This window comes from Pollicipes pollicipes, unplaced genomic scaffold (genome assembly GCF_011947565.3).
Source record: "Pollicipes pollicipes isolate AB1234 unplaced genomic scaffold, Ppol_2.1 Scaffold_1600;HRSCAF=1878_pilon_pilon_pilon, whole genome shotgun sequence".
NCBI lineage: Eukaryota > Metazoa > Arthropoda > Thecostraca > Pollicipedomorpha > Pollicipedidae > Pollicipes > Pollicipes pollicipes.
This window is the reverse complement of record NW_023595962.1, coordinates 5739392-5750099: the sequence shown is the minus strand read 5'-3', so window position 1 is coordinate 5750099 and position 10708 is coordinate 5739392. Positions and strand designations below refer to the sequence as shown.

Below are 10708 nucleotides of genomic sequence, written 5' to 3'. Positions count from 1 at the left end.
GGCGTCTCCGCTCAGGTCCGCGTGCACCTGTACTGACGGGCAGAAGCGTGCGCGGGACGCCCGGCGGGGCGGCCGCGGAAGTCTCAGAATCCCATTAATTAAAAAGAAACATCGAAATAAAATCTCTTGTCTCTTGCGGTGTGTTGGCTGTTGGCTTGACCCAGCTATGTCAAGGAACTCCGTACAGCAAATGTTCCGCATCATCGTTCTAGATCTGTGAAAGGCCGTGTGAACGGTGGTGAACGGTAAAAAGTGCGCGTTCTGCTTGGTTGCTGCATCGCTGCTCTGGGATTACCCGGCGTGGCGCTGGGCGCCGACCCTCCGCCCGCAAAATTCGTCACGTGACACGCTGGGCGCGCCTCTGCGCGGGTAGGGGAGGGGGGGGGGGGGGCAAGCACCGTGCACGGTTGTAGCCCGGCGCGCGGGCTGCACAAAGCGAGAACGATGATTCCGGTTAGCATTCGCGGAATTCCCCATCGCCGGGGGCACGCGCTCGCTACTCAAAGGGGGGTTGGTGGCACGCGAGCAGACTTTCTGGGACCGGGTGCAGGGGGGGGGGGGGAGGGGGGGAGGGCGGCTTCTCGTGTCACAACCGGATAGACGTACTTTCGCGGGGATAGGGGAGAGAGGGAGGGGCGGGTTTTGTATCATGATTCAATTGACGCCGCGCCGAGGGGGAGCGCTCGAGCTCCTTCGCAGCGAGTCTGCCAGTCTCGGTTCGGTGGAGACGATTTGGACTGAAAGTTTGGAAGCCCGTGGCTCGATTCTAACCGCGACGAGGCACAATGCGCAGCGATTGCCTCGAGGCACCGCATCGAATTTAAGGGATACCATCGCCTAGTTTTGCTCTTTCAATCTGTTAATGTAGGGCTCAGTCACATGCGAACGAACAATTATTGCCCCGTGTGTTCCTCAGTAAATGACTGCCTTAACTGACTTAAGTCTAAAATTAATGCATTGCTAATCATTATGGAGGTCTGTGATTGTCACTTTCGATGGGAGAGAGAAGTTATACGGTGACACGAACGCACAGAAACAGCCAAATGGCAGCGCGCTTTTAATGGTATTGCAAGAGATTGCTTATCACAATCTGTCATCTCTGTGGGTTTTTGAACAGGCTAAGAAATCAACTGTATCTTTTTAGCTGGGTGGTTATGCTTCTGGGCTCGCCCTCACAGCCGTCGCAAGAACGTCCCGACACCGGGTGGCCCAAGAACATTTTTTTTAAAGTCAGCGCTTCTCATGCGTGACACAGCAAATGCCAAACCTGCGCGAAAGCGTCTGCGAGGCCGTGCGGTTCCTGAGCGCACCTCAGCACGTCTGCCAGTCAAAAACCGGTGCGTGCCGGTCCGTGCTGGACACGTTCTTGACGACATCTCTCACGTCGGGTGATGGAGCCGAGCTTTCAGAGCTAGTGCGATGAGCCGCTGATGGCGGACGTGCGCCAGTGCCACGGGCCGCTGATGGCGGACGTGCGCCAGTGCCACGGGCCGCTGATGGCGGACGTGCGCCAGCGCCACGGGCCGCTGATGGCGGACGTGCGCCAGTGCCACGGGCCGCTGATGGCGGACGTGCGCCAGCGCCACGGGCCGCTGATGGCGGACGTGCGCCAGTGCCACGGGCCGCTGATGGCGGACGTGCGCCAGTGCCACGGGCCGCTGATGGTGGACGTGCGCCAGCGCCACGGGCAGCTGATGGCGGACGTGAGCCAGTGCCACGGGCCGCTGATGGGGGATGTGAGCCAGCGCCACGGGCCGCTGATGGTGGACGTGCGCCAGTGCCACGGGCCGCTGATGGCGGACGTGCGCCAGGACCGCTTTTGGCGGACGTGCGCCAGCGCCACGGGCCGCTGATGGCGGGGGCGCGAGAGCTATTCACGCTTTTTTGTGATGCAACGCCGGACATGAAATCACCTTTCCACCTAGTGTTGGCGGGTCCTCGTCGTGGATGCGCTAACCTCGTACCTTTTCACTACTGCACACCGTGGGCGTGCTGACCCGGTTTCGCTGCTCGGCGACACAGAGCTGAGGAAGCTTTGCTTTCTACTTGGGTCTGAGGTAGAACACGGGGCTTGGGGACTGAGGCCCTGAGGGTAGAACACGGAGCTTGGGGACTGAGGCCCTGAGGGTAGAACACGGAGGTTGGGGACTGAGGCCCTGAGGGCAGAACGCGGATTGGGGATTGAGGCCCTGCGGGTAGAACACGGAGCTTGGGGATTGAGGCCCTGGTGGTAAAACATGGAGGTTGGGGACTGAGGCCCTGAGGGTAAAACACGGAGCTTAGGGACTGAGGCCCTGAGGGTAGGAACGGGGCCTGAGAGCCTCTGCGTGGCATCCTCAGAAGATTTTCGACACGTATCCTAGACATGTAGCCTAGACACGTAGCCTAGACACGTAGCCTAGACACGTAGCCTAGACACTAGCCTAGACACTAGCCTAGACACGTAGCCTAGACACTAGCCTAGACACGTAGCCTAGACACGTATCCTAGACACGTAGCCTAGACACGTGGCCTAGACACGTATCCTAGACACGTATCCTAGACACGTAGCCTAGACACGTAGCCTAGACACGTAGCCTAGACACGTAGCCTAGACACGTAGCCTAGACACATAGCCTAGACGCGTAGCCTAGACACGCATCCTAGACACGTAGCCTAGACACGTGGCCTAGACACTAGCCTAGACACGTAGCCTAGACACGTAGCCTAGACACTAGCCTAGACACGTCCGTAGCCTAGACACGTAGCCTAGACACTAGCCTAGACACGTAGCCTAGACACATAGCCTAGACGCGTAGCCTAGACACGCATCCTAGACACGTAGCCTAGACAAGTAGCCTAGACACGTAGCCTAGACACGTAGCCTAGACACGTACAGACTACCGGGTCCTCACAGGTTGTCTGTCTGTCGGCTGGCGTCCAGGCGGGGCAGGGTGACGCGTGCTCTGTTTAGGCGAGCCAACGGATTGTGTCCATGCTGTGGGCAGTGGCGCGGCCAGGCACGAGGAAAGGAGGAGTGGGGGGGCGGACGCCATTCTGCTGCATGTGTGGCAGCTAAAGCAATGCAGCTTTTTTGATAAGCTGAAAAGTGGCGGTCGTGTACGCTTCCATTATTTCGCTAGTTATTGCGCGTTGAGCGTCCGCGGTCACGTTGATGAACGCATCTCTCAAAAAGGGGAGTGTGGATATGTTTGTGATGACATTGTTTACCATTGTGGGACGTGTCATCATCTCAGAGAAGCCTCCTCCCCACGAGGTCACGAGGTACAACGACGCTGTTTGCCGTTGTAGGATGTGGTATCACCTCAGATAGGCATCCTCCCACGAGGTCACGAGGTACGACGACGCTGTTTGCTGTTGTAGGGTGTGGTATCACTTCAGAGAGGCCTCCTCCCCACGAGGTCACGAGGTACGACGACGCTGTTTACCGTTGTGGGGTGTGGTATCACCTCAGAGAGGCCTCCTCCCCACGAGGTCACGAGGTCACGGGTTGTGGCGCGGCGGTCGGATGGTGAGCACGAAAGTGAGAGGTGAGGTGAGGTGAGAGGTGAGGTGAAAGGTGAGACCGAAAGTAGCCCGTGGTGAGAAGATAACGCACCACGCCCCGCAGCCCGTGGTGAAAAGATAACGCACCACGCCCCGCAGCCCGTGGTGAGAAGATAACGCACCACGCCCCGCAGCCCGTGGTGAGGAGATAACGCACCACGCCCCGCAGTCCGAAGTGCGTTAGGCTTGCACGAGATTCCCCGCACCAGTCCTCGTAACGCCCCTTGTTTTCATTATCCGTTGATTTTGATTGTCATCTGCATCACCGGCCTCTCTTTGTAACGGTTCACTGGCTTTATCCAGTGATTAGTAAGGTACATTTAAAGTATTTTTCACAAGTAAGAGAAGCCCAACTAGCGTACCTGACAGCTGCGTCTTGAACATCCTAAAAGACTGAGCGTATTTGTGTATTTACGCCATCTCGTGGTGGAAGCAGTGCGCCATCCGATTTATTTGGGCGCCACGGCCGCGGGGGGAGAGGGGCGAATGTGTTCACCTCCACTCCTCGGACGCATCGGGCTTGGGGATTGGGGTTTGGACTTGAGACTTGGGACTTAAAGCTTGGGGCTGGGGATTTGGAACTTGGGGCTTGTGGCTCGCGATGGAGCTTGATATTTGGGGCTTGGAGGGCTGTTCTGCCGTCCGCTGAGTTGAGCGAACCCCTCAACGTGTCGCGCGAGCCGGGGGTCCGCCACCGTCCGCTGTCCCCCGGCCGCGACCTCTGACCTTCGACCCGCGCCCGGTGACCTTTGACTGTGGTAATTGAGTGACGCGCTTTGAGCCGCGGCCCGCCGGCACCCTCAGAGCGCGCCTCGCCATGCGCCGATCCGCGGCGCCCTGGCTGTGGCAGCGCGCGCCGGACCCTGCCGTCGGCGCGGTCCGCGCGGTCCCCGCGGTCCCCGCGGTCCCCGGTCCGTGGTTCGCCTGCGGACCCGGCCAGGGCGCCGGCGCCGCGTTCGCCGCCGCCTGTTTCGGTATGTACTGGCCCGGCTGCGGGTGGGAGGCTCGGGGTTTGCGGTGCGGGTGGTGTGGGGCTTCCCTGCCGCCGCGTGACGGGTTCGGGGCCGGGACGGAAAGGGGTGGGTTCGAGCCCGGGCACCGGCCGGGTGTGCTGGGCACTGCAGTGTTTGGGCAACCACGGGGGCAATCGGCGTCACCGACTGCGGCGCCAGATTGCCGTGAACTGCTTCGTGAAAATGGCCATCATTGCTTTTTTAGCTGAGCAAGGAAGCGGTCGTGTTATGGCCTCGTGCGACCTGTTGTCAGCACGATTGTCAGCTGGAATGCGTGACGTCATGCGTGCTGACGGAGCGTTCGGTGTGTGGGCTGACAGGAAAGTTTTTAGCTTTACTTTCCTTTCTTCTTTTACCTTCTACTTCAGTAGTCCACACACTAACTCTGGCGTACCACCGGCCATGACACACTACGTTCAAAGTGGTGTTTGGAAGTGTGGCTTCTGTTCCGGTATTGCCGCCATCTATCCGTATGTTGAGGGCTTCTTCCCGTTTGCAATTCATTTCAATATTTTCCCTCTCATTTTAGGTGTTTACTTATAACGCCATTAATTTACTAGCCAATGCAACCGCACGCCACGCCAATCACCATCACTCACCTTTTCGTGGCTACGCTTGGCATTTCAATTCCCTCTGTGTGTATATTACGTCGCATTTCCCCCAAATCAGAGACAAGTGCTCCGACCAACCCAACGTACTGGCCAACGCAAGAGCTACCGAATCCAGCTGCCACTTCAGAGTGATTTCTTAATCTGGTAGCGCTTTCTCTCCATGCTGACGGACTGACAAAAAAAAATCCTGGCTCATCGTCAGCCGGCGCGCGACGTCACAGGCCACGTGACTTTGTGGTCACGTCCCGTGACGTAGGGCAAACACTGGGCCGTGATTGGTGCTGCCAAACGTGCTGACGACAGATTGAACGCGGCCATGTCTCATTTCGTAATCTGCCCTTCGTCAAGCAAGGAGTTTTGTCGTTAGACTGTGATAAGTTCGCTAAGATTTTGCCTAACGCCCTGTGTTAGCTGAGTGCACCTGGTCGAACTGTCGCTTTGGCTGCGTCTTAGTTCATAGTGTTGCGGTAGAAGACGGAAGTACAAAATCAGGCATATTTCAGGCATTTAGGATTTTTTTGACGGAAAAGGCAAATATCGAACAGTCCTCGGGTTGTGATTATGAAAAATAAAAAGGGAAATTTTCTCGGGCCATAGCCCTTCTGTATTATGTGGAAACATCTGAGTCCTTGGTTGAAAACGTAGGTTGAGAGTGTGGAAAGTAACAGTATGATGATGACAATTCCATTTGTTTGCGAAATACCGATGAACTTACTACACACCAACTCTGATAAGAGTTTAATTTGAAGGATCATGAATTACAAGTTTCGATTTACTCAACTAAAATGACAGGTTGTTTGTGTCTCATGGACAGTTCTCTCTAGCCGTATTTTAAGCCTCGAAAAGCGATCTGAGTGTGCGGTGGACTTGGTAGGAGGTTGTGTCGAGCTATGACCGTTAAAAGGCAAACGGAGGGCGTGCCTCGGTAGGCAGACTGTGCACGCCTCTGGCTGGGCTTTGGGGTGAGGGTGCGCGTCGGCCTCCGGCGATAGTTTGCTGCCTGCGGGGACCGGCAGCGGGCCCCCTCGCCTGCGTCTCCTGTGCAGTCCCGACTGACAGTCCTAACGAACAGTCTGGTGCAGTCCTGTGCAGTCCTGAACAGTCCTGTGTAGCCCGGACTGACAGTCCTGTGCAGTCCTGAGCAGTCCTGAGCAGTCCTGTGCAGCCCGGACTGACAGTCCGGTTTCAGCCCGGACTCACAGTCTGGTGCAGTCCGATACAGTCCTCTGCAGTGCGGTGCCTGAGCGGCGGCGCGGGCCCGTTAGTCAGCGAAACCCCCAGGAAATGATGGTGCTCCGCGCCCCGTCTCCCGAAGGACCGGCGTCGCCAGAGGCATCGCTCACACGCAGGGGTGGCCCCCCCCCCAAGGAACGGCCCCCCTTGTCGTGACGTCACGCGCGAGCCATGACGTCATGCCATGCCATGACGTCATGCCATGACGTCAGCATGCCGCGTGCATGTCCTAGCATGCCGCTGGCGAGCGTGGCAAGGCTGCCGATTTTAGTCAATGCTGGGTTTTGTCTGCATGGCTTGCCAACACCTGGTGGTTCGCCTGCATGTGTTCACACCGCCTGGCGGGGTTTTCATTACCTTTGTGCAAATATTTCACGGTCACCCCCCTCCCCTCCCTCCTGCCCACTTGGCGTGGCTGGCTGCGCCTCGGCAGGTGGCGTTCCTGGGACCTGCTAATGGGTAAATATGAAGTTTATGGCGAAGCTCAGGCTCCATCGAGCTTGTCAGGCTGCCACGCTGCCAGCGATTCTCGGTATTTCCAATCGGAGCTATCGTGCATTCAGCGTGTATCTCACCGGGCAGCAGAGGCGGATGCGGTGGGGAGGAAGGGTGCTGGGTCAGGGCAGCCTCCGTGCCGCCCAGCCCGCCGCTGGTCTGGGGGTGAGACGCGCCGGCTTGAAGTCGGGGCACAGCGCCATCTCTCGGCGTCGGGGAAGCGTCTCGCACCGATGCTTGCTCCCCCGGGATGGAACAGCTGGATCCGCCACTGCGCCCGGGGCATGGCGGGCCACCGCGAAGCGACTTCACTGGTTCGCTTTTCATACCCACGGCGGTGATGGATGCTCGGACGCTTGTTCAGCGGGGACGCAATATAGTCAGGGCAGGGGCTCAGTCAGGATTAGAGATCGGGCTTTGCGACGTCGAGGCGGGGAGAGACTAACATTGGCTTTTTAGGACGTAGTCTAAGCCTACGCACGCGCTCACGCACTACAAGCATACTATATGCGTCACGGTCGCTAACATGCACAGTACTTGCTTGTCGATGTCGCCGGATATGTCCCATGAGCTCCCCCCCCCCCCCCCATCCCCGCTCGGGCCTCGGCTGCATCTGTGTCGGGTGTGCATCTTGCAACGTCGCATTGTAAGAGTAGGTCCTGCAGTGTGCCAGGGCCGGGCCGGGCCGGGCCGGGCCGGCCTGAGGGAGACATCGATGAGACGTTTCCTCTAGTGCAAGAGCATTGACAATCGGGGAATTCCCATGTCCCCAACCGGCCTGGAGAGCAGCAGCGGCCGAGGAGGCCCTCCATGCGTCCCATGCCGAGCGTACAGGATGAAGAGGCCGGGACTCGTAAAAAGCCTCGCAGAGGAGGCGGCGGGCTGTGAAATCGACCGGAAGCGATTGCCTGTAACGACGCTCTCAGTCAGGCTGTCACCGACTCTATGACGGACACAGATATAGACGCCGACCTGCCGGCTGTGGACACCTGTCCAATCGCCACGGCTAAGGGTCTTCATCCCAGTAGCCGGAATGCATACGACGTTTGGCTCAGCGGAACTCACTCGCCGACTTTTTGCGCAGCGGTCGCAGCATTCGCGACCAGCGCGGCGGCGCTCGTTGCAGAGCCAAAGCGACGGCGTGGTGTGCAGCGCGCCGCGTTGCCTAGCAACGGCGAGCGTCCAGGAGCGGGCTGCAGACGGCCGGGGGTTATTGACGTGACGTGTTTGGCGGTGACTACGTGTCCGCGCCAGACAGATACGGCGACGACTCGGCTGTAATGCCTCGTAAATGTTCACTCCGTTAATTTGTATGTCGTTTTGTTGTCGTTTTCACTTCCTTGTATGTTGTCGTGTTCACGTGCATTAACGCCCATCTTTTAGTCATGCAGACTTGTTTGTATTAATGGTGTCGTTTTCGCGTGCATTAACATCCATCTTTTGGTCATCTCTGTTAATTCTGAAATTGCTTGATTCGGTTTACGGGCGTTTTTTGTGAGGGGGGGGGGGCATTACTGCTGGGGCGGATGTGCCTTACTTTATACGCCTCGTGCTTAGTCTCGTGCCGAAACGTGGTGTCCGGGGGGCGTCCTTCCCTGGTGTCTTTCCATGTTGGGGGGGGGGGGGGAGAGCAAGTCATGAGTCATGTCAGAGTCATGTACGCTCAGTCATCACACACAAGGACAGTCATAAATCTTCAGAAAGCTTCAGAAAGTTGGGGCCCAGCTTTCATGCCCCCCCCCCCCCCGGCTTTCTAGTTCCCGCGCTGCTGTTGGTATCCGCTGTTTCTGACCGAGTCGCGCCTTTGCGGCGCGGTCCTGATTACTTGGAAAGCGACGTTGGCCTGGGTCTGCTTCGGTCGTGTCTGGACAGAGCCTGGTGTGGATCGGTCGTGACGTGGGACGACTGCGTCATGTCAGCGGTTCAAGTGGCACTGCCGCGACATGCGTGACCTCTGTTGCGGTCAGCCCCATGACCTCGGCGCGAGCAAGCCCGCGCAGCGTCGCCAAGCTGTGGCGCGGACTCCTCGGACGCGGGGCGCGGGCGCGGGCTCCTCCGAGTCCTGGCGCGGACTCCCCACGCTGACTCGTGCGGTTTCACGGACGGCCGAGTCACGCTGAGGAGAGCCGAGTCATGGTGAAGGGAGTCATGAGTCAGGCGTGGCCCTGGCGCCGTCTGCCAGATGACGGTGAAGGGAGCCAGAGTCAAGTGCTGTCGTACGTAAATGTTTGGGTTCTGTCGTTGCACGAAGGTCGGGGAAAGTTTGACACGCAGCTGTCGTACTCCTGGCGTCCTCTGTCGTTCTCCTGGCGTCCCACGGTGAGCGGTGTGCCACTCCCCTCCCTCTCCATCCCTCTCACCTATGTCTTGGCTGCGCCTCTATAGAGGTGTCCGAGCAGCCAGAGGCACCCCTGCAGCCAGGCCAAGGAAGCTGGAACGATCGGCAGCGATTCGGTGGATCGCTGACTTTGTGCGAGGTCTTTATTTAAGTCACAACATTCAGCAATGGCTAGAGTCAGCTTCTGCACGGTTTTCACTTGATTCGACGCATGCCTAGTTCGGGGCGACCTTCTTCAAAATGAATTCACTCTATGGATGCATTTTAGTAGATTTATTCACCGTAAAGCTTGTTTTTGACAGTCAGGACCAGGGCTTGTCTTGAGGACGTCGTAAGTCCCAGATGTTGAACGGCTCGCTAGTGCAGGCGCTGACAGGACGCGCAGGTGCGCGTCACGTGACGTCACGTGTTCTGTGGAGCCAACGCGAAGTTGGGGGAGTCACATCCAGTTAACTGAAGTGTAGCGATCTCCCCACTTACTTGACAGTTCGCGAACACAGGTTTGAGGTGATGGTTTGGTGCTGCGTTCCCTGGCCTTGGTGATTTTCAGTCGTCTGTTCCATCATCGACCGTGCACTAGGTCCTCGGGGCTGCTCGCACGCTCACCAACGGAAGCGGCGCTGGCAGCAGACTCGCTGTTTATAGCCGGCAGCCCCGCGCCGCCCATCCGTGCCTCGCGCGCGGCCAGAAGCCTGTCGTTTTTTACCTCTGGGTTCTGCCAGCGTGGGTTGGCCCCTGTCCCGATCTTCTTTGACCCCTGACGTGACCTCTGTTGGGTCCTGGCCCGATCTTCGTCGCTCACTTATCTCAGGTCTTTGTTCACCCCAGACCTAACCTGTCTTCCATCACATGCTGACCTGGCATCACGTGCTGACCTGTGTACTCTGACGTGACCTAAAATGGACTTATTTGACCCCTGTACATGACCTCTTGACCTTTGCATCACCTTGATTTGCCCTTTGTATGTCCTGTATCTGACCTTTATTTAACCTCTATTTGACCTTTGTCTGACCTCGGTCTGACCTTCACCCAACCCGGGCTGATCTCGGCTGACGTCGGGCTTGCCCTCCGTTGCAGGGATGCACATGGGCGGGCCGCGGCTACTGCTGCTGGAGCAGCCGCAGGAGCGCTTCCGCTTCCGGTACGAGTCCGAGCTGGGCGGCACACATGGACAGCTGGCCGGCCGGAGCGGCTCCGACCGGCGCTCCTTCCCCACGGTCAAGGTCAGTGGCTCGGGTCAAGGCCAGAGCTGGGGGCGGCGGCGGGTTATGTAGCGAAGCGTGCGTTGGTGATTGTCGCTGGTGGTGGCAGGTTCGAGGCTCGGTCATTGTCGTTAGGTTAGGTCATCGGGGTCACGGGTGAAGGGATCGAGAATCGAGACTAGTGGGAACTGGAAGACTAGGGCTGTACCATTTGGAATTGAGATTAGTGGGAACTAGACTAGGCTAGGGCTGGACTAATTGGAATCGAGG

The 10708-nt window shown here is 58.2% G+C and overlaps 1 protein-coding gene across 1 annotated transcript in view; it reads left to right on the top strand.

The window, feature by feature from the left end:
- The first annotated feature begins 4467 nt into the window (after nucleotides 1–4467).
- Nucleotides 4468–10708, top strand: part of LOC119093086 (nuclear factor NF-kappa-B p100 subunit) — a 44425-nt gene continuing 38184 nt past the window's right edge. The window contains exons 1-2 of the mRNA XM_037215977.1: nucleotides 4468–4520; nucleotides 10314–10459. Of these exons, the coding sequence (XP_037071872.1) occupies nucleotides 10316–10459 (144 nt within the window). The 5' untranslated portion in view covers nucleotides 4468–4520; nucleotides 10314–10315. The remainder of the gene's footprint in view (nucleotides 4521–10313; nucleotides 10460–10708) is intronic.